Source organism: Ptychodera flava, chromosome 19 (genome assembly GCF_041260155.1).
Source record: "Ptychodera flava strain L36383 chromosome 19, AS_Pfla_20210202, whole genome shotgun sequence".
NCBI classification, from domain to species: domain Eukaryota; kingdom Metazoa; phylum Hemichordata; class Enteropneusta; family Ptychoderidae; genus Ptychodera; species Ptychodera flava.
In genome coordinates, this window is record NC_091946.1 from 27,308,010 (window position 1) to 27,332,641 (window position 24,632).

General features: G+C 35.9%; 1 protein-coding gene across 1 annotated transcript in view; it reads left to right on the plus strand.

Moving 5' to 3' along the window:
* LOC139119127 (F-box/SPRY domain-containing protein 1-like) overlaps positions 1–24,632 on the plus strand; it is a 32,436-nt gene continuing 7,804 nt past the window's right edge. The window contains exon 1 of the mRNA XM_070682775.1: positions 1–615. Within this exon, the coding sequence (XP_070538876.1) occupies positions 28–615 (588 nt within the window). The 5' untranslated portion in view covers positions 1–27. The remainder of the gene's footprint in view (positions 616–24,632) is intronic.

The following is a 24,632-nucleotide window of genomic DNA, read 5'->3' on the forward strand; positions in this document are numbered from 1 at the left end:
ACCCGGCGACTGCTCTACACATGCGTCATGAAGCCGTCCAATATGGCGGCGTCCAATCTGCCTTTCCGGGTCCTCGAAGTGCTTTTTTCCTATCTTGACCTCCCCGATCTTTTTAGTTGTTCCCTGGTTTGCAAGAAGTGGCACGATTTCCTGCAAGATGAAAACAATTCTGTGTGGAGGTTAGTCTGTCTACGGAATCTGAACAAGGAAGCCCTCAAGGGAGATCTTCTGTGTAGTGTACCAACGTACAAGGCGAAAGTACGAGCGTTTTATCACAGTTGGAACGCCAACGACTGCTCACGAAACGTTCACGTCAAGCCCAACGGCTTCACGCTTCATAGGAACCCCGTTGCACAAAGCACTGATGGGGCTAGGGGAAAAGTAGGATTCAATAGCGGCCGCCACGCCTGGGAAGTTTGGTGGGAAGGACCTCTTGGAACGGTGGCCGTCGTCGGTTTAGCTACAAAAAACGCCCCTATGCAATGCCAAGGTTACGTTGCCCTCTTGGGTAGTGACGATCAAAGTTGGGGCTGGAACTTAGTTGACAATTACCTTATACATAACGGAGACAATCAGGGCAACTTTCCGCAGTGTAACAATGCACCAAAATATGAGGTAAGTCGCAAGCGATAGTGGACACGCGGGAATATTTACGAGATATGAATGAAATTTTAAAGAGAGCTGTCAGACTGATGATGTCAATAACCGTATGGATGATGGCGACACAGTAATGAATGTCAGACTATGGACGTTATGATAGAAAGCCAATATCCATGGTCGGACAAGCATTGAGCATGTTTAAGCCAGCCATCTGTCAGTACGCCAGTATCTGACCACAGTCTCTCTTTGGCGGGATTCCACTGTCACCAATCATCGTATTAGATGACTGGTCCTATAAACAGGGTATACGTACACCTCAATTGATTTGGTATCTTCAACACGTTTGTATACACCAGTGTCATAACAGATGACATACTTTGCCGTGCCGTGTTTGCATGATGCAATGACTTAGTGATGCCCCGCTGTCTTTGCCACACATCCTGCAGTTACAAACCATTCTGGTGACCTCATGAAAGTTCACCAGCTGGGCGGGGGGGGGGGGGGGGGGGGGAGGGGTAGGCTACACTTCTTGCACAAACTGAATGGTACATATGATATTTTGTCAGTCAAGCAGAAAAGGATGATAAAAAAGTCATACCTATTGCTCCACTGTCACATGTCATTTTGTTTCTCAATACTCCCATGTCTGAAAAGACAACGGGTGAATGAATAAATAAATTAGTCAATAGATAAATGTTATTCGATTATTTATTTATTTATTGATCCACTGTCACACGTCACTTTGCTCTCAATATTTCTGTCTGAGAAGACAGTGGATGAATGAATAATTAAATAAAATTAAATTAGTCAATAAATAAATGTTATTCATTATTTATTTATTTATTGATCCACTGTCACACGTCATTTTGTTTCTCACTATTCCCCTGTCTGAGAAAACAATAAGTGAGAGTGTGAATGAATAAATAATAAATAAAAAAGAAATTTAATTTATATATTTATTTATTTATGTATTATTTTCTCAGGGAAAATATATATATATATATATATATATATATATATATATATATATATATGTATTTATTTATGTATTATTTTCTCAGGGAATATATATATATATATATATATATATATATATATATATAAGTGAGAGTGTGAATGAATAAATAATAAATAAAAAAGAAATTTAATTTATATATTTATTTATTTATGTATTATTTTCTCAGGGAAATATATATATATATATATATATATATATATATATATATATATATATATATATATATATATTGCATTAAACCCACACACACACACGTATTTTATTTAATTAGTTATTGTTTTCTCAGGGAAGAAAGTTCTCTGTGCAATTTCCAGAGGTGCAGGACTAGTAACGTGACACGACCGTCGTTGAAGTAACAATGATGTATCGATGATAACAATGTAAACTTAATGGTGTGAATAGTTTAAAATAGTCTTTGCAAGAGTTGTAATATATATCATGTGTGTGTGTGTGTATACACACATGTATGCATCTGCCGTCTACAACATATGCACATATGTATGTGTATGTGTGTACATGTATTTCTGTTTCTGTATGTAGTAGTACTGCTAGAGCAGTACCACAGTTTATGTAGGTCATACAGCGTGTCGTCAATGTTTACATAGTGCATCATGATACAAATGAATAGGAGGTTTGAAAGAAAGCTGAAGCACGTATTGGTATGACAATCTAATTTCTTAGCTTAATATCGCTACCTGTCAGACATACTGTGTACATACTTAAATAAATGTAGTCTTTCGTGTGGAAAATGTGCGTTTAACCCAATTGACAATACAGTACAGTACAGTACACATCCATTGTAAATTGATGTCCTATAAAATTTACCAAATAAAAATTTTAATTAGTACTGTATGTGTAACTCAGTTCAATACTCCAGACCATTGTTATACAAAATATTACTTTGAATTATTACAGTATCATTGAATTCACTCTTGAACATCGTCTTGAAACAAGTGAAAAACCTATGCATTGCAAACTGAGAGTCAAGATACTTAATCTGTATGGATCAGCAGTGCTGGCATTATACATACATACATGTATGTGACATTCCCTGTGAAACTTCTCAGTGATCCAGACACATGTCATGACTATGAAACATCAATGAAAGCTATATTCTGTATGCATTTGAGAATTGAGATAAAAATAAATTCCTCAAATTGGTACAGTATATGGTGCATCATTGAATTATTAGCCCGGATCTCTTCTGTTAAGTATTCAGTAAAGGTCCGTTGTGATCTGTTGAAAGGTCAAATATCAAGGTCAAGGTACGCAACTTCAGTGAAGGTCATAAATGGCTTTAGATGAGTAAGTTCTAAATATATTCTAAACTAATTAAATTAACTAATCAATTCATCTAGTTCAAAAGAATTCAGTTGAATGAGTTTGATGTATTGTGCCTCTCCAAATTAACCCTGTCCGTGAAAATGAAAATGTTGCTACTGTTGATGATGATAATAAAGATGATGATATGACATACACACACAAAAACATACACACATTTACAGACATACACACATACACATATGTACCGTATATGTCTATTCATATACATGTATATGTATACTGTTATGCACACTAATATATATGTGTGTGTATACATGTATATATATATATATATAATATATATATATATATATATATATATATATATATATATATATATATATATACACACACATATACACACACACACACACACAAATAGATAGTGACATTTATATTCAGCTAACACAAGGCTAATATTTACAGTGTCTCTATTTCTGTATTTCTAGATAAAAGTGTACATACTTGTGCAAATGTCATCAGTTTTTGTATGATCATGTACGGACTAAAATAGAAAACTTAAAAATGACAAATGTTGGTAAATCAGAGTGTAATTTGATGATGGTATCTCAGACTTTAGTTGATGTTCAACAGTTGCTGTTTGCAGTTTTGAAGGTCACTTTGAAAATGGTGAATCCGGTAACATGATGTCAACACTGAGCAATTAACCTCGTGTGACCTTACATTGTCTGTGAGGACATTGCTGAATTCTAGTTGCAAAGGAATTTAAATTTACCGTGGTAACTGTCAAATCTACCGCATACTTGTCATGCATTAACGGCAATGCATTAAAAACTCAGCAATGTTTACATATTTGGAGCCTAAGTGTTGATTGAATCTGGTAATGTGTAAACTTCATGTACCATCTGCACAGACTGTACATGGTACACAGTTGTACATAGTACAAGATTTTGATTGTACAAGCATGCACATGCAATACACTATTTTGTGCTTAAGGGAATATCTGGTGTGACTGCAATATTAATGTACCAGTTGCTTGGCAGCCATGTGAAATAAACCAAGCCTTTTTTCAACAATTAAGTAGAAATGTACTTAATTAAGGTGAAATTACGGACTTTGTTTGCATCACGACTATGTAGATAATGTGTTTTTCTTTGTACTATGTTGAGAGAGAGTTTCAGTTTGCCCTGTGAACTCCAGAGCCATATTGGCTTCCGGTTGTCCTTTGCGGCATGGGAAATGCTGTGCCAGCAGCTTACTCCTGTAGCTCAGCAGTCAGCGAAGTACACGAATATACATAATTTTCTTTCATCAATTTATCACTGAAGTAAAATTCAGGATGATAATGGACAGTCAGACCATCATGGTTTTATGGCCAGTCTCACTGTTACCCGTCTACATTTACTGGTAGTGGTGGACACACCATGATGAATGGAATATTGTGGACATGAACTTTATGAATAGATTGCTTTCCCCCTGCCATGTGCCAAAGTTGATTGCCGTGAATTTCTGTAAGACAGGGTTATAAATAATGAACAAATTGGCACCAATTATTGTAGAAAATCTAGAGCTGTTCATTTGTTAAAGTGTCATTTTCATCCGATGAATATTGGTAAAAGAAAAGTTTTTAAAACCTGTGGTCAACCAGGAAGTCAAATAAATATGATTGTATTTACTGAAATAGCTGGCTTTTTCCATGAGGGATCTCCCCAAAAGAAGACCTTAAAAAATAAAATGAAAAAGGAGCTGATCTAGTTTCATTTTGCATCGCTGGTAACCGACTGATAAAAACTTGGGAGATTCACAAGTACCGGTACGCTAAGGGTGTGAGGGTCATCTTTGAAGAGACTGTTGGTTTAGTTTATCAATAGGTCCACTGTCCCCATGGTAGCTTTGCAACACCTGGCTTGCTTCCAGTTCATTCATTGGACATACACACTGTCAGGTGAATCAGAGTTTAATGTTTGAAACTTCTCTGAGAATCCAAATTTTCATGTTTCTCCCTATACACATGTACCAGTACAATGCATATAATGGTAAATCAGAAACCCCCCGATGTATACAGGTACATACCGGTATGTGTAGGCAAATTGCATGTGCATAATTAAATTTAGATATAAAATTGGTATGTGTCACAGGTGATGCCTGTGTCTTTGTCTGTATGTATATTGTTGTATGTACATGTATGTACCAGCATAATTACATATAACATGTATATACTCATGTACTGTATATATTCATGTGCATGTACATGTATGTCCATTCATGTGCATACTGTACATGTGCATGTATGTACATGTATACTGTATGCAGTTATGCATTTACCGTAGATGATTATAGTCACAGTATCATGCTTGCATGGCTGCGTACGTGTTTGTATGTACAGTGTTTGACTTCAAGAACACGTCACACATTGACACACTAACAGCTAATGTCTGCTACCATGGTCGAATGTTAAGAAGCCTCATGTTGGGAATATGAAATAGTGTCATCGCATTCACTTAGCCTTTTCTCTGTCAGAGTTCATTCACCCTGACTTTTCTGCTGCACTTCTAATAGTGTTTATCTTTCACCAGGTGTGCAGTTAGTCGTCCAATAATCTCAGCTTACTTAAAAAAATGTAAATATTAATAACTGTAGTAAACTTTTATAAATAGTATTAGATTTTGATTTTGTTAAACAGGTTTTGTGGCCCATGTATGTCAAAAAATATGAGGAATTCAAAATTCAAAAGAATTAATCGTGAAGATGTAATTTTGAAGTTCCAATACAAATATACATACATTTGCCAGTACATGTAGCTGCAACTTTTGATAATTTTTTTCACCATTCTTGTTTTTAATGTTAGCTAGCTTTTTCTACTACCCAAAATATGTTTAGATACACAGCATTCAGCTTGTCAACTCAGCCTGTACATGCATAGATTGAATTTTTATTGTTGCGAATTGAATTCTGGTCCGGACTAGAATTTAACTGTAAACACTAATAATGCATTTTACATGTATGCAGACTGTGTTGATGAGCTAAATTGTTGGTGTTTCAATATGCTGTGGGGAGTAGAACAAGACACATACATGTAATATTGACACACACAATACAAAATAGTAAAACAGTGTTCAAAAGTTACAGCTATGGGCTATTTAAGACACCATGTGTATTGATGGACATCAAGCAAGTGATGTATATTCAAATGAAATGAAATTTGTGGAAAATTGTTTGATTTGCAAGTTCTTGTTCTGTCAGCAAATGTATCTTGTCGATGATGTTGTCACAGTTGACCTTGACAGTGAGTGTAGAGATGGAAACAATAATGACTTCTATAGCCAGAGTAGAACTGATGTTCTCGTACCACCTTAAACACTATTCACACAGTTCTGTGAAATTCAATGTCAGTACTCACAAACTGATGAGTGGGAGACTGCATTGTAGTATCTCACAAAAGACTGAATGTTAAATCTCTTTCTGTTTTCAAACACCTTGGTTAGAGCATGATATTTTAACCTCACAACCCCTGCCACCGTGTTCAAACCCTTGCGGTTTGACACAACATGGTTTTTCTCTGTGTGTACACGAAGGTCTAGGTGTGTGCAATACCTCACTGTTGAAATGTCAACTGAAGATGTAAACAGATGGTTTCAGGTGGAAAAGGCAATACCTGGGTGAACCATTGTGGTGTGATATGTAAATATACAGACACATCACAAGTTGTGATTCTGAATCACACTATATCGCTCCGTTTTCAAATGATGTGAATTATCGGTTCCCAACTATGCAAGTAAGATGTACACTATCAATCATGAAAGGAGGTTGTTTCTTTAATCCCACGTACGTCAATTCATCCCTTTATCAATTCAACAGTATTTCAATTATAAACGCTGTGACCTACAAGCCAAAATTATATGCAACTGCCTTAATTTTTTTCTCTAAACTCCAGAAAATTATATACATTTACATAACTATTGATATACGGCTGACTCGTTCCATGTTCAAGAAATTTGTAAATTGACTCAACTTGTAGTTCAGAAAGCTGAAAAGTTCAAACGAGGGCACAGTGGTGTGTTTTCATTGGTTCACATTGAGCGACAGAGAATGATGTGACAGTGTGTTGGATCCACTATTCTTCAGTTCTACCAAGGTCTGAACCTGGTTACTTTAGAATTATCACAACACTACTAGCATGGTTCAGCTACATGTAGTAAATGTTAATAAAAAAGGAATTTCACAGAATAGAAACAACACTGGCGAGAGATTCCATTATGGTATTCACAAAACGCTGGATGTTAATGCACTGTGGACATTTCAAATCTAAATATAGATTATTTTCATTCAGAGTTAAAATGCTGAAAAGAGATTCCGACAACCTGTCAAACATTGCAGCTACTTGTCTGTATTACATCTGATGTGGTTAATCTGTTCTATTTTAAAGACGTAGAGGATAATTAGGTTTTTAATACCGCACAGGGCAATCAAGATATTTTCACATTGCTCTGCTAAGCAGTTCATGATCTTCTGTGAACATTTCCTGATAGATTGGACATTTTTTTGCTGACAAAATACGTCCGCTGTGCACGATGGATTCAAGATCGTTCTACGCCTTCATTGACAATATAATCCTCCTTTGAGCGTGATGCTCAGTTTATTTCTCACAGGTGGAGTTTGGTTGAAAGCAAGCCAAGTAGTGGATTAGTTTGCCATTTGCACGGTCTGCTTCAAGTTCCATATTCTTGTAAAATCCGCACAACACCCATTACTCAGAGTCCTGTCAATGTCAATGTCTAAATTTTTCTATAATTGCCGACAAAATTCATTGATCATAAGCTTTTTAACTGAGGATTTTTTACATATAAATATGCTATTCTGATGTATTCAAAAAAATAAAATCAGATTTTGAGGTAAAAGTGAAAGCACTTTGCAACTGACGTCTCACAACTTAAACAATTTCCCCTTCCGCCCACTTGTCTTCCTCCTTCCCCGCCAGAAAACCTCCATGTTTCCCTTCATGCCATCAAAGAACTCCCCAGTGCCTCTTCCACTTCATGTACAGGAATCCAAACTTCATCTACCTTCTCTTTGCCATGTTTTTACTTTCTTCAACGGCAAATTCTGGAAAACCCCCAAAAAGAATGACGTTTTTCCGCCAGCTGATGAACAATAATTGCTAGTCTGTTCCCTGCCTGCGTAATGTGAGAAAAAAATTGCCCCCAGCTCACCCGCCTGCTGAGAAATCATTTGCAAACACCTTTTTTGACAAACAGATTTGATGGCTGCTCCTGTCAGCTGTTTTGAGCTGGACTTTGTAATATTTTATGTTCTGGCAGTCTTCAGAAGTTGTCCAGCTAACATTTTCCAGTTTTTGTAAAAAATATCAAAATTACAAGTGCTATAATATAATTCAATGATGTTGAACCAGAATTTGTAATTTTATGTAATATATCTTCTTTATCATAACAGCCAATGTGAATATGTCATTTTCTCCATATTTTATCAGCACTATTTAATGCTGAATATGATATGTATGTCAGGTGATTTTTGTCCTTTTGTCAGCCTCTTTTTCAATTTCTACACCTTTTTTTTATCAATCTTGATATTTCAAACTCCTTTTTTTCTACTTCAACAAAAAGCAAAGCAATGTGTGGAAAATTTGGTGAAAAGATAATTTGTGTGTCAGTATGCCATTCATGGGATCTGAACGGCCCTGCAGAAGAAAATGTCTCATTTTCGCCGTGTCTTTTCATCCAGAATGGTGTCACTGATACGATTTGAAGATGAGTCATGTTTTCTTGCATGGTTGAAAGGTTTTTCATAACGTAGGTAGAAAACTGAAAATATATATACATCTCACCATTGTGTTAGATCATACTGCATGCCTTCGAGGTGTGGGTGGAAAAAATTCTGAGAATTCACATTTCTAGAAAAAAATCTGCACAGTTTGGTTGCATAGATTCCCTGCAAATGGCAAATTTTATTTTTGACCAAAAATGTAGGAAATTGCCCATGAGATTTTTAATTGCAAGATCTCTCGTTGTTTTTCTACCAGAATTATTGTCAATCAGCATGTTTGAAAAAACAGCAGCATGGGTGAAGCTATTCTCATATACACAAATCTTCTATTATAACTGTGTTCACCACGTGGAAACTAGGTAGTTTTACAAGAAATTAGGAACTGTCCATCTATGTCTTCATAAAAATCATCTCTGTATATGTGTAGAGCAATGTAGTGTAATGGTTTGCTTTGTTTCCGTTCAGTTCAGTTCAGCCATCAAAATATTTTTTTTACAGAACCCGCAAGCACCTACATCTGTCCGTATCTAGGTGCAGTGGTCAGTAAATTGACACAAAGGCGGCTTTCGTAATTGCATTAGTACATCAATTGTGGTGACAAACAAGCTGAAATGCAAGGAAGTGGAACGTGAATGATTGTCAAACAACATTACACGCCTTCTTCTCACTCTGAAATTTGTTTGAAATTTTACGTACTTTAAATTTAGCTGTGTTTTAAATGTAACTCCTTCATAAAGGTGCTGGTATTTTTCAATTTAGATATTGCAGGCCAGTCATTCTGAGACAAATTTGAATTCCCCCAGTGCTCAATTTTGGATCAAAATTGCAAAAGTGAGTTTCAGAATCGAAAATTTAAAAATAAGATCGTTCTCATCACAAAATGTCTTTGTATTATATGGTATTAGAAAGATAATTTTCAATTACAAATGTGTGCCTAGATGTTTACAGAACAACGCTGAATTACAAGTCGCAGTGTGTCACTTTCCTCTCCTATAGTGATAAGACATGATTACATAATTACTCACACACAAGTCAGTCATGAAAATTGTTAAACTCAACGTTCATTTTGTTTTACAAATTATTTGACAGAAATCTGAAAAAAATTAAAATGTCCCAAAGCCCAGTTTTTTTGTCCTCAGAAAAACCATTCTCTTTTATGTAATTTCTCCCAGTAGCAATGGCTTGTCAAATTTGATGGATGGTAATGACTTGTTTGACCTGTCCTTGAACCACACAGAGAAGTACACGCACACATTTTTTCTTCACAAAAGATGCAATTTTCACAGAAATTTTTCTCTTTTTCTTTCCATATTGACTTGATCATTTTAATTGGGTCAAGCCAGTTTTTGTATTGTGCCTGTACAAATCTGTATTCAATTAATTAACAAATTACTCTCGAAATTAGTGGAAAATGATTTGAAGTCAAAACCTCTTTGCACTGTATTGTAACTGCTGACATAACACTAGATAATTTAATTGAATATTTCCCATTACGGTATAAAAAAATCTTTGATCCTGAATTGGTATCAATGACATCACCTGGCAATTGATTTTGTATTTCAAATAAACTTACCTTTGTGTAGTTTGGATCAAGTACAGGCTTTTGCCCAAAAGAAATCTCTCACTTTACACATATTCACATCAGTGTTTTTCTGTCGGCTGTGCAATTGAGCAAATCACACATTTCTAGCTTTGCCGTTCATTTGAAAAAAAGCCCAAAAATCAAATGCATCAAGCATGGCCATAGACAGACGTTACCTGTTTTTGAAAAAATAGGTATTGTTGCTTCAAACGGTGTTATTTAATAAAATTTTGCCTTTCACAGAGCTTTAGGCATTGCCTGATCAATTAAAAATTGTGGACCGTCGACAGCAGAAGGAAAGATTGTCTGTGGTTTGACACATTTCTGTCAGTCAGAGTGAGTAATCGCAATCAACTTCATGTATTTGATGTATTTTTGTGTTTTCGAACCTCCAAATTTTCAAATCCAAAAATTCACAATTGCCTTCATACATACTCTCATGATAGGGCCACAAATTGCCTGGTTTTCGTTTATACTCAGAGAAAACGCTGTTTTTATGTTATGAAATATTGCTAGCTGGCATTTTCTAGGTCAAGAAAGCCTGGGTCATTACACACCTGATGGGATTGTTTTGAGAAAAGCAAGTATGCTGTGATATATTTCCCATAAAGTATGGTAATAGAAATACTGGAAATGTCAGGCCATACTTTCTTGTAACGTACCATAGTTACCTGGCAGCAAAAAACAGGATGGTTGGACAGTCTCATATACATTACGTTTACTTTTTTGTACGTAGCATACAAGTTTTGTAGATAACACTGTAGATAAAAAGAGCCGACTCATTTGAGTGTCTGGATAGAACACACAAGGGAATTGCTAAATTACTTGTTGAATTGATAGTAGAGACTGAAGTTAATTAGGACAGCACTCTGGCCAAACAAACCATAATACAACGTAGACGTACTGATGTCAATCTGTTTTTATAGACACACAAAGATAAACAGTGGAGTGGAGTGTTACATGATTGGTATTTCACTCAAATGAGTCGGCTCTTTTATCTACAGTGTTAACTACAGAACTTGTGGGGGACTTACAAAAAAGTAAACGTAATGTATATGAGACTGTTCAACCATCCTGTTTTTGGCTGTAGTTACCTGGCAGTGTAGAGTGGTTCAGGCCTAAGTGGGTCAAAATCCAATGTTGTATCGTTAGATCACAATTCCAAAACTTCACCCCCTCCAAAAAAATTAAATATTTTACACTTTTTAATTTTCAGGTAGACTGTAAATATATTTATATTTGTTCATTAGAATAACACCTTGGAACCTTGGCAGTGTGTTTAAAATGTACAGAGATTGGCAATCTGTTAATTTCCAACTCATAATTGTAATAAAATTATTGAAAATATTGCAATAATGGAAAATTAAAGGCAAAATTGTTTTGGATTTTTTGATAGCATCATCAATGGGAACTATGAGGTGATAGTGAAATATGTAAATACAAATACATTTATATATATTCATATAAAAATAAATGTTTATGGAACTGCAAAGTACAGACTCAGACATAAGACAACAGCCATTACATCATGAGAACAGTGTTCTGCGAAAGTTTTTGGATATTGTCATTTTCCAATGATTCCAATTGGCTCTCAATGTCCCCCAGTTGAGCAATCACTCTGTCAAGTCTCGCAGAAGAATTAGACCACCATGTCAGGGTACTAACTGCAAAAAAATGCCCTGCAGTATCAGATTTATTATGATCAAATCTCCCTCAATGACGCACGAACAGATGTATCGTTCATTTTTGTACCACCAACAGATTGTCAGTGTGTGTGTCATATCATGTAAGATCCTCAGTATAATTTTATTTTATTGATCCTTAGTAAAGAAATTTCAGAGTAGTATGAAAGTCTTTAAAAGCAAACACGAAAAGTTCAGCGTCAAAGTTAGTAAGAATTCACTCTCTGACTGTTATCCAAGTACTGGTTACTATTTTGTTATATGACGAAAAAAATCTGTTAGAAAATTAAGTTGTCCTTAAATGAAATATGACAAGTTCACTTGCGAACGAACAGAATATCAGGTCAAGTTCATAATTTGCATAATGGACCGGGTCCTAACACAGTTTGAGCAGGTGTGTGTATGTATTTAATCATTAGCAGTCAATTTACTCGTTGAAATACCAAGAATGGTGCACAATTGCCCACTTCTCAACTGTAATTGATAATTTTAGTGCTGCGAACGTTTCCGCGTGACAGGGCTTGTATGTGATAGCCTTGACCTTGGCCAGGTTGCCAGGGGTTTATTGTGTTTACAGTAATTAGTCTTTTGAATTGACAAGGTGACACTGAGAGGCAATGAAGTGTCCTTGAGGGAAAAATGTTGATGGCCTGTTGTTGAACTGCATGTCGTGTGCCCTGTTTCTTAATGTGTGAAATTGAAAAAAAAATAAAGGCAATCGAAAGTTAGAATAATAAATTAGAAAATAGTACTGTATTAAAGCATTTTCTCAAGTTTTGCCAAAGGATACTCTTAACAATTCTCCTCCGTAATCAAAAATAAAAATCATTTGTCATTTTTGGATTAGACAAGGAAAATACCTGATAATGTGACATATACCGCACTTTGAAATTCATAATGGCCTCTGTTTAAACACAGAGTTATTATGTGAAAAAAAAATTAAAATTTTCATTTTCACTAAACAAAGATGGCAATTAGATGCATGTAAGTTTCTCAAGGGGTTTCAAAATGAGTTCATACAAGGTCAGACCTTGGGAGTATTGTAAGATTTCCTGACATTGAAAATCTGTCTACAGGTTGCATTTTCTGCCCTGACGCAATAGTCTTTGTGTGTAGCGCATGTGTTTCTGTTAACACGCTGAGAGTGTTTCAATTTGTGCCCCTAAGTAAGCTGTATTCAGCATGTACATGTACTTTACTCTCAGGGAAGGTATATTTTTTTCAATCTATGGGAGTTAGTGGAGCTGCGAGACTTAACTTCAGAACGCTTTATCCCAATTTACTGTGCGTGTGATTCGTGACTTACAATGAAAAGTTTGTATATTCAGGTCTTTGCATCACACACCCCTGGGTGTGTAAAGCGTATTCATAGAGTTAATCTTTATCAGATGAAATTTGTCGGTTTCTTCATCATTAAGGATCTGTTCACAGCAGGTTGTCACAACACATCCACTGTAGCTACATTGAATTGAATGCTCTTTGATTGTACAAAGTCCAAGAAAGCTTCAAAGGCTGTTTTAGCAATATTGCTTAGTTTGATTCAATTAGCAAGGTAGAATGCACCGTGGGGAGATGATTTTGGCACACTCAAATTTTGCAATCCTTTTCTGGTCTACTGCCCACGTTACAATGTAGCTCATTTTGAAACCTGTAGAGCAGATGAAGAATATACAGTCTTGTTTTTTTGCAAGTTAAAAATTCAACTTTCCCTGTACTGGTAGAGTTAACAGAGCCGTATAGCCGCAATTTTGAATTTTACATATCAGGAAAATTTTAGATCATTTGCAATGTGGCACTCTTTACTTTTATTCTTGATTATAAAAGGGAAACATTTGAAAGCTTCTATGAGGAAATTTTTTGCAAAAGTTGAGAACTTTCTGTGTCGAAGCGTAAATTGACCTTAATCTGAAATACATCATACATGTACATGTATGATGTATGTAGGCACATCGTATGTAGGCACATCGTCATACATGTACAACTATAGCAGATAAAAAATTTCCAACATCCCGGTATATGTATGTTTATGAGATAAACACAATATTAATGAATTCATATTGGTGTTGTTACATGCTTCTACTGTGATTGTATGGTAACACAATGATGTCTGATCACAAGCTACAAGACTCTGTATTAGTAAAATGCATCAGCTTCAAGGCAAACCTATTCACATCATAATTATAGTTCTGACCTTTCTCTTGCTAAATAGTTAGTTGCCAGAAAAGTTTATGGTACATCAGCCATCCTAGTAGGCATCTTCAAAGTACAGTAAAACCTCTATCTAAACTGAACCCTACAGGGACTGAGAAAATTGTTCGGTTTGGAGAGGTGTTTGGTTTATAGAGGTCCTTTTAAGTATAGAGTTCTATTGGAATGGGACTTGGAAAAGGGTTCAGTTTAGACAGGTTTCCTGCTTAGACAGGGTTCGGTTTCAACAGGTTTCACTGAACTCAGGTTTTCATTAATGTTACAAACCCGTTTTTTTCCCTTTATGTTGTTTTTTAAAACTTCACACAGCAAAGGCTTTTAGTTGTATTTTTCAGTGGATTTTCAGCCTTTTGTAAATTTTTGAATGCATCGTCTACGGCGCATATTTCACCACTTTTCTCTGATTGGAATATATGAGATGGTATAGAGACTGTACTCTGTCACCGCACATGTCAAAAATGAATTATCTGGGGTTAATATATTGCGAGAGTGATATTACTGTAGCCTCCGCTGTGTTTTGGTTATAAATGTCAATGTAAGTCAGTAAATGTTATCAGGGTTTCTTGGAAATCATAATCAGTTTCCCATGATATTTACAAGCAAACATATCAATAGCGACAGGAGAAATGTACAACAGTGTGTGAAACTGATCACCCATGGTCTTACAACACGAAACATGGCTATAAAATACTGAAAATGGAATTGCAAATTACTGCTTCATCTGCACAATGTACATGCACATTCTGTATTCCATTTCTTTGGAAAATGTTGAACTAAATTTAAGTCAGAATTATTTCAGCTGTCGGCTTGTATCCTTGAGACATTAACTTACATTTAATAGAGAAAGCCTGCAGCTGAAATCTCAATTACAGTACAGAGAACAATGATTCTACATGTAGGAACTTACACAATGGCATTTCGTAGATTCTTTTCGTTTTCTGAAATGTCATTAAAACTTTTGTTAATCACTGTGTTCATGTAACGATTTTCCTCCAAATGTGGCAATTATCAGACATTGTTGCCTTTTCCCCTTTAAAGGATACATACAATGTTCAGAAAAGTGATGAGACTACTTTACAGACAACAATGTCTCCATTTACTTGTATTTTTGATTCTACCGTAGTGTTATGTTTTGTATGTTACGTTTCTACATTTATCACTTTTTCATGTAACATGTTTGGTCATCTGATTTTGATAAGATATGGTGATTGCATTGCACTTTCATTTTATGAGGTATTGTAAGTTTACAGACGCCAACAAAGTATAACTGAGTCATGTAAAATCTGATTAAAACCACAGGTAGAACGGTAACAAAAGAAAAGCAATGGACAAGCGAAAGTTGAAAGGCTGCCATTTCTTCATCTGATTTTAATCAGATGACTAATGTATCGCAACAGAGATTTTGAATCTCAAGTACATATCTGCAACATACAAATTTTTAACAGTCAAAACGATATTTAGTTAGTACAAGTGTGTATTGTACATTGGTAGCAAATTGACTGTTTTGTTCACCAATTAATGTGAGACTTTGTTACATTTGTATCAGTAAGTAGGCAGCATGGCTGATGTTCAGAGATTGAACATTCAAGGTTATGTTGCATTAGCCAGTAACAATAACCTCTGAGCTGTTGTGAAAGAGCCATGGTTAGGTGTACTTGTAATAACAGAAACTTGTGGAATAGAATTCATGTTGGGGGACCATTTTAAGGTAGAGCTTGCATCGGGGACAAATATTCAGGCTCTGTAATTTCTGCAATTCTTTCTAATCTACCACTTGTAGGGGCTCATTTTAAAGCTCTTGGAGGTAGAAAATCTTTCACCATCTTAGCTTTTCGAAAAATCCAAACTTTATTTTTCCCCCTTAGAGTTTAGACAGGGATGGCGGCCATTTTGAATTTCAAATATCGCCAAATGTTGGGTAATTTGTTTTGCTTGTTCCAAACTTTGCACGGTGACCCCTGAATTTTTATTGTTGATTTGGTAAGAGAATGGTTGAAAGTTTCGTTTAGGAAAGTTTGAGCAAAAATTTAAGTCTTTCATTTTCGAGGCGCATACTACCGTAATTATTGTCGTTTCCCTGCAGAAGCACAAACTGACTTCTCTAATAAGTACAAGTAATGCTGGACATGTACCAGTGAATTATAACATTGTTTCAATTTGTACCTCAGAGACCTGTTGGTTGATTTACTGTAAACATCTCATAGATTATCATGACTCGTGTCTTTCCTTAATACAGATTTATGCTGAAGGCAGATTCAACAGAACAGAATGCTTTCTTTTAGTCAAGTGATGTGACAAGGAATCAAAGAGTTTGAGTTATGAGTGGTATGGGGGTGCAGAGAGAGAGAGAGAGAGAGAGAGAGAGAGAGAGAGAGAGAGAGAGAGAGAGAGATACAGCACATGTAGCTGTACACACCATGAAGGTACGGAGTAATGCATAGAGGAATACGGTATAATCGAGATAAAGAACAGCAATGAGGGAGATGTTTGATACGTGTACAGACTGGATAAGACAGACTGTGACAGAGCAGGAGAAAGACAGAGTGAGAATAAGCAATGACTTTCTGACTGACAGCATGTGGTAGAAGAATTGATACACCCCATCTTTACCAGTAGTGTGGATTTTGTTGATGTGAGCTTCTGTTTTGGATTATGACTAAAACATCCGAGACCTTCTGGCAAAGAAATACTCTTACAAGAATCTGCATGCATTGCCGTTTTTACTGCTCATCTTGTCCCGGAGTCATACAAAAGCTATTTTCATGATATCAAAGATAGCAATAGTGTCAGAAATATTGATGATGATAACATTGATAATGTTTATAGCTTTAAAGATGTGAAGATAATATGTACAATGTACATACATGTAGCAGATATGTTCTGTGTGCCCAAGGTGTACGGTACATGTACCTGTATATGAGCCAGTCAAGGAATGAGTATTTGAAGTTATATGGATGTATTGCAGTCAAAAAAGAGGAAATTGTCAATATAACTCAAAGAGATGCAATGACATTAAATATGTCATCATTACAGCTACATGTTATCAGCAAACAGCTGTTTAAACTCCATATCAGTTAATTGGATTGCAATTTAAAATGGAAACTGTCGCAATTGCAGTGTTAGTGAACAAATTCAGTACAACAGTGTAATATGAATTTAGTAGGAGTGCTTTTGAAAGTGAAAGATCGTCTGTACTGTGGTACCTATAGGCAGTTGTATGTTCTATCAAAAACCAGCGTCAAACTACAATACTAGTGTACTTTAACTTTCTTAATTTGACTCGGCTCTTTCTTCTTATACGTTATTAATTTAAATTAAATTTACATCATCCATGCCTTAAGTTCTTTTCATTACAGTTAAGACATGTCACTGCCCATTAAGAAACCTATCATTAACTGAAAAAAGTACAAATGCGTTAAATTTTAAGCTCATCAGTAATTAATTCATTAATCTTCATTTACTCTCATCATGTACCCAGTCAAGTGGACTTGCGGAGAGAGAGAGAAGTGAGTTTTAAATTTATAGCGTGTATCACTTTTCAGTCACATTTGTTTCCATCATTCGGCCTCTGTATGCAGGCCATGCTGAAAATGCCCAGTGCCCTCACAAGTCAGGTGTAGGGTATTATACAGGGATCAACTCTAAAGTGATCTGTGCTCAAACATTGAGGCAGAGCATTGCGATGAATAATTTAAACTAAGTGGAATGGACAGAACTCCACCTACGCAGTATTGTCATGAAGAATTTCATCTTATCAATCAAAAGATTGATATTTTTTGTCATATGCAGCAGTCTTCAGCTTGGCTTCTCTCTCTGTATGGCTTCCAGTATGTACTTTTTTTACGTTCATGTGCAACATTGTGCATTTTGGGGGAAAATCAGCTGACCCTTGACCTCTTTGCAAATGGTAAAGTTTTATTCCTCATCAATGATGCGGTAAATTCTGATGAATTCACACTCAGACAATGGGATTTCGATTACAGATTTATGCCAATTTCTACTGGTAGCAGAATTAGCTGGTGGTTGGGAATAAATAAGTAAATGCAGCTGCTCAGTGTAACTTGTTTCCGGCTCAAAATTATGTCAATGTAACTTGCACTGATTCTCATTTCTTTGAAATTCTCATATTCAAGTTCAATGAGTGGGTCAAGAATTCAAATGGACCCACGGTACAGGTACATGTACATGTACAGTACAGATCAGGAATAGCTTTCCGAGGCGCTAACTATGCACTAGCATGGCATAACAGCAGTGTTAGCATTGTGATAACGCCGGGCTAGCACAGTCAGAAAGCAATTCTTGATCAATACTGTACAAACAAATCCACGTGCACAAACGCGCCTGGAAGTATGTGTGTTTCTGTACACATTTGTACATCATGTGATCTCTTGGGCATATTGAGCCTGTAGAACACCATGCATCCTTTATTATTCCGGAGTAGAACCACTGAACAGTATATCGCCGAAAGAGGGGGTATCTTACATGTAAACTTGATTATTTCTTGGTGATGAACCTCTCATCGTAAAATATTGAGACTACAGCCAGAGATGTAAAAGTGGAAAAATTCAATAATGTTAAAAGGTGCGTTGAAGAGGTTAATGGTGTTTGCAGCATAAACATGTACTGCTGGATTTTATCAAGAGAATTGATCGCAATCTGCTAATGTATAATGACAGTATAATTACTCCCTCCACTTAAACCAGAGTCATTTTCTAGCATTGAGTCATTTCATCGAGTCCATTAAATATGGCTTGCAATGATGTGGCAGGATTAATTGCATTGCTATTGTGCCCAGGAGTTTTGAATAGATTACTTTATCCAAATAATATCTAGTGAACTGTTGATGAGGACATTAATTTATTTTTAGGTTAATACTCTGGGGTAGTCATCTTTAAAAAAGATGCGGAGTCATGGTTGTTGAGGTCAAAGGTCAAGGTCTGGAGATTTTTAAACTGGCTTTTTTCACAGATAAACACTGTCCAAAGCTGACCGTGGTCAGCTCAGATATAAATTTTAGATCTATTATCTGCACTTTCTGGATAAACAAGTTGCATTGAGTTCACCCCATGGTAAAGTTTAAATTAGTCATCAAAGTTCAAGGGGTAATTACATGTAGGTGTAAATTGTCATAAAGTGCACGTGAGGTCATTTCCATGGTGAGAAACCCAGCTGCACTGTAACTGTAAAAGTGATGTCGTAAGCTCCCAAAACAAACAAGAGTCAGGTAACTTGGATATGACAAATGTAGGGCAGGTTAGCCAAAGATGTATGACAGACACTAAATAGGTTGTCTAATTTCTTTTTCAACACAAAATGTCCCGAGAGTTCAATCTGAAGTTCGTGACTCGGCAGCTATTAAAAATGAAGAGAGCTGATAATGTTTTGACAATAAACAGTATGAATCATAGCCAATTATTATTATATGCATGGGAGGAGGCCCCATCATCTAAGGTGTGAAATATCAAACAGTAGTACATGTAGATGTAGCTGTGGACAACAGCTGAACACGGCTTGTACTTGCATAAATTGAGCTAAGTCTGTCAGGAAATCCAATGTACATGAAATTTGTGACACTCCAGCTTTAACTTCTGATCATTTTTTTTATCATTTTGATGTGTTAATGCTTTTGTGTGAGAGAGAGAGAGAGAGAGAGAGAGAGAGAGAGTTAGTATAGGAACAACACTACTTCACGTGAACATTCTAGTTTGTTCTCCACAAGTAAAACATCACAAACAATATACATTGTAAGTAGCTGTATAATGTACACATATCACATATAAGTTTCCTGTGATCCAGTCAAACTCAAGTTCAGTCCTAAAATTTTATTCTTATTCTAAAGCGGTTATTGCCAGATCCTGCCAACCGCTCAATCTGTATGTGATATCATTGACATCACAGCAGATTCATGTGAATCAGCATGATAAGTTGGTAATGTACTGACAATGTAGGCACATTATTGATATGTGGAATTTTATTCAAAGAAAGAGCCCAACAACCCTCTGTATTTCTGAAGGCATGTCAGAAGAGACACTGGTCAGTACATACATTATAGTGGTGCGTGCTTCATCAGACTTACATTGTACTTGTCCTGCATGCCAGCTCGTTAACCTGTTCACCCCATTTCCTGTAAACAGTTCCACAGTCACCCTTTGAAAACACTTAGTTTAGACCAAACCTTGGTGGTAAAAGGGTAAATGTCTGGTCAGTATGCGGTGGTTCACACACTGTATCAAACCAGGGCATCCTGCGTACCAGCTCACTAACCTGTTCCCCATCCCTCCCAGTTGTTGTCGATGGGATTGGTTGAATCAATATACAGGGAAAAAGACAGAAAGAGTTACTTTGAAATGATTGGGAAGTTTTCAATGTAGAAGGATATTTCAAATTTCAGGCTCACTGAAGACCAACATGAAAAAGTTTAATTTGATAAGTAAAATAGACAAAGTACAATGTGTCATTGACGAGATTTACTGTGAAGATATTGCTGAAAATGTTCCAGATGTTTTAGGTTTGAGGGCGGGATTTTCCTGTCTAGACTATATAGATGAGATACTTCAAGAGAAATCATGGCCCACATTACGGCAACTACATGTATCGCAAGCCTGAGGAATAGTGGGATCACACTCAGCCATAACACAATTCACAGTACCACTCTGGGGATGATATCAGAAATGTTTCTTTTTATTAGTCCAGCTCAGTTTATTTCATACTTATTGCCTCAAGCCAAAATGTACAAACTGTAAAAGAAATATTAAATACAGATCATCAATCAAATAAAAGAATTACATCCAGAAAAAAAGGAAAGAACTTATATAAAACACTGTAAGCATTGGCAGAATAAGTACGACCAAGATAGCATTTGCAATACTGCAGGTATATGCTTATGGTCTCTCCTGCTTCATAATTTATTTGTTTCTCTTTATTTATATGCATATTTATTTATTTATTATTTATTTATTTATTTATTTATTTATATTATTTATATTTATTTATTGATATTTATTTATTTATGCCCCTATGATACATTATTAAGCAGCATACTTTCGTAAGAATATCCAGGTCCAGTATTTCGTGGTTGCAATAACAGAGTATGGTCCTGTACATGTATTTGTAACGTAACATCATGATAGAGGGGGTACCGCGGTGACTGACATTATCAGTACAGTGACCCAGTGATCTTCAGATACATGTATTTGTGTAGGAGAGACAAGTCAGGAGAGTTCGTTCAGTTAAGGGGTAAGAACTGTAGTTTTTGATAATATGATCATTAATTTTGTTTTATGATAGTATCGGTATAAAACAAATAGTTTCTCATGTGTATAATGTACACTTGTCCGTATTAATACATGTAGTGTCAAAGCATTAGCCTTGCTGACCAAAGCAATGAGTGCAATATCCGATGTTAACAAAATGAATTCTATGCTCCTTTGTGGACAGTGACATTTCCTATTACAGGCATTCAGGCTGTGTGGACAAGTTGAATTCTTGGCAGTAAAAATGATTTTGGGCGTAGAACAGGAAAATGTACATGTGGTTTGTAGCAGAACAAAAGTACGGGAAAAAATGCATCGGAAGTTTTACGCCTATGGAGGTTAAACAGTTCGTTCATTTATGAATTCATATGCTTTGAAAAAAATACTTTTTAATTCAAGGACAGTTACTTTGATAGAATTGTAGTTCATCTGTCAAAATCCTGTCTGGTGATGAGTTTCAAAGTCTCAACAGCTACCGGTGTATTTATACATCAGGATGTTGGCTGAGTCATGCGAGTGACTTCCTTATGTAAGCATGGAGTAAATATTGTACAAACAAGCAGTCCCTAATGCATCTGCTAACATGTAGAATATGTCTTAATATTATGAAGAACAAAGATGTAGTTAATTTCTTGAATATTCTACAGTTTAGTGTCTACTTCTTAAAGTGTGCATCCAACCCTTCGCATCATGATAACTGTGCATTGTATTGTATCATAGCTCTCCTGTGTCAAGTCTATATAACTGCAATACTTGTGTGCTGTAGTTGAGTTTTATTCTGTGAAAGTAATTTGTCCACAATCCCTCAAGCCCTTTTTTGTTTACAAATGAGCCTCATGGCTGTTCTATGACTTGCATGTGCTGGTACAGTGTTACATATCGGTATGTGATAGGTTCTACGGTAACTCATTTGCTATGGGTTTTGCTACGGCAAGTGCTAAAGGCACAAATTGCACTTGCTTGGAATTTTGATGCCCGAAATTGAAGTAAAATTTAAAACTTTATCGAAAACTTCACAAGCTTCTGTCAACAGTTCAGTGTGGTAGTCTGTGTGTTGAGTATGGTAGTAGTTACATATTGAATTCTATGTGAGTTTTGAACTAATCCCACGGAGTCTTTGTACCGGTATGTACTGGTCACAAATCTTTGCATGCCCTGTCACATGTACGTGAACTCTTTCATAAACAAAGAAAAACAATTATTTTGTGAAAATTTGACTGTACCGGTATACATTGAAAATGATAGAATTTTATGATTTCATTTTCATTACACAATAAATCATTAGTGTCTGGCTCATTACCTATCCATGCTGTAAAATAGTTCTTTTAATTTACATAACACTAATGTCACACACTTTGAGAAAGAAATATTTCTGTATGTATAATTGGAGATACATGCATAGATACGGTTTTATTCTCAATAGCTTAATTTATGTGCCAAGGACTTAGAAGAATAAATATCAAATTTTTACGTTGCTGATGTTTTTATTTGACGGCTGACTGTAAATTTTCACCCTGTGAGTCATTTGACAGATTTTATCCTCAGTGTAGCAATACAGAAGTAGCTGAAGCAATTATTTCTTTATCATGAAAGATTGAAATTTCAATTTATAGAAAAATTGTAAATATTTTACAGTGTTGGTCTTTCGAAATTAAACCAAGATGGCGGTGTATTTTGTTATATGTGCCCCAAGTAGACCTTAGAATTTCAAAAAGTAAAGCTGGAACAATTTCATTATATTGTATTTTTATTCCAGAAAACGAGGATCTTTTCTCTGTTATTTCCGTGAGGTACATTGAAATACATAGTAGTGTATAATATACATGTATATAACAGCCTTTCAAAGCAATTGTATGCAATGTGTAATACTTTTTCTGACATATGAAATCAAGACAAGATGAAAATTCAGATGGGAATGATAACGTACGCCGTCATTGCATAACGTACGTAGAGGTTGTGTTGTCTAGTGCAACACTAGACATTTCAACATGACTTTGGCAATAGAACCTGTATTTTACGAATGGAATAGATGAAAAGTGACAGCTATTAATTTGAGCTTTACTGTGACAAAATTTTCCCCACATTTTACAGGGATTTTGGAACACACCGGATTCAGGGTGTGGAGACTGTCAGAATGGTTTGTCCTTGATATTTTTTGTGATAATTACCCATTCACTAGAACCCAAGGCCTCTTAAACAAGCATTGAATGTCACCGTAACATTTAACAGCATCCTAGAAATCAACTTTACATCTGTGCTTTTCCCATGTTTGCCGGCGCTACTTGTAAATTTTCCCTAAATGGAATGTCTTCCACTCAGCTTTATTGATTCTTGCTTTCCCTGTGTCCAATTAGAAGGTACACATGTTTCTGTGTCAAGGCTGCTGTCTGGGAGAAGGATAAATTTTCCGCGTTTCCCCGACTGCTCAAACATTCGTCATCAATTTTTCCCTGGCACATTGCATTATGGGTAAGGCTATGCCTAGCCTTCGCTATTACATTAGGTGCCTATTGTAGGTTTTTCCAATGTTAGATTTCAACTCTTCTACATTATTTACAGTGTTTGCTTAAACAAAATGTATGGCCTGACTACCTGTGCCCATATGTCGTATTCTGCTAACATATTTTTACTTTAACCCTTGTTCTGCTATTGTTCAACCCAAAGTCATTGTTATCAGTGGTGATTGTGGACCAGTTTACAGGGAATTTGGGGGTGAACAGGTCAACTTAGGCTAATGGCATGGTAGGAAGCAATGCTAGTCAGTCATGGCCCCTACCATTGCCACCCCCGTTTCTGTACGTTTAGTCCAACTTCAGTGTTTATACATGTATGTATGTCAATAGGGTTCAACAAAACTTTCGATTTTAGAAGGGGTAAATCAGTGCATGATTGTGAAATATTTATGCAGTAGTATAATTCATCTTCATCTCTTGAAAGTAGGTCATCAGGTTAATTTTCAAAATGTGTTTACCGGCTTTAAAAGCGTGTGTTTTGATATTGTGCTGCAAAGTGTTATTCAGTTACTTATCCTTGTAATGAATACAATATAATGATGGATGAGTGTATTAACACTATCTCCAGCTACCGTACCGGTATACATGTATACATCCATTACATATACTTAGTATGTAGTTTCTGGAGACATTTTTAAATTTGAACTACAGAAGTTGTTGTTGGTGTTAAAACAGGAGCCTTCTATCATCGTCACATTAACTCTGACCGTC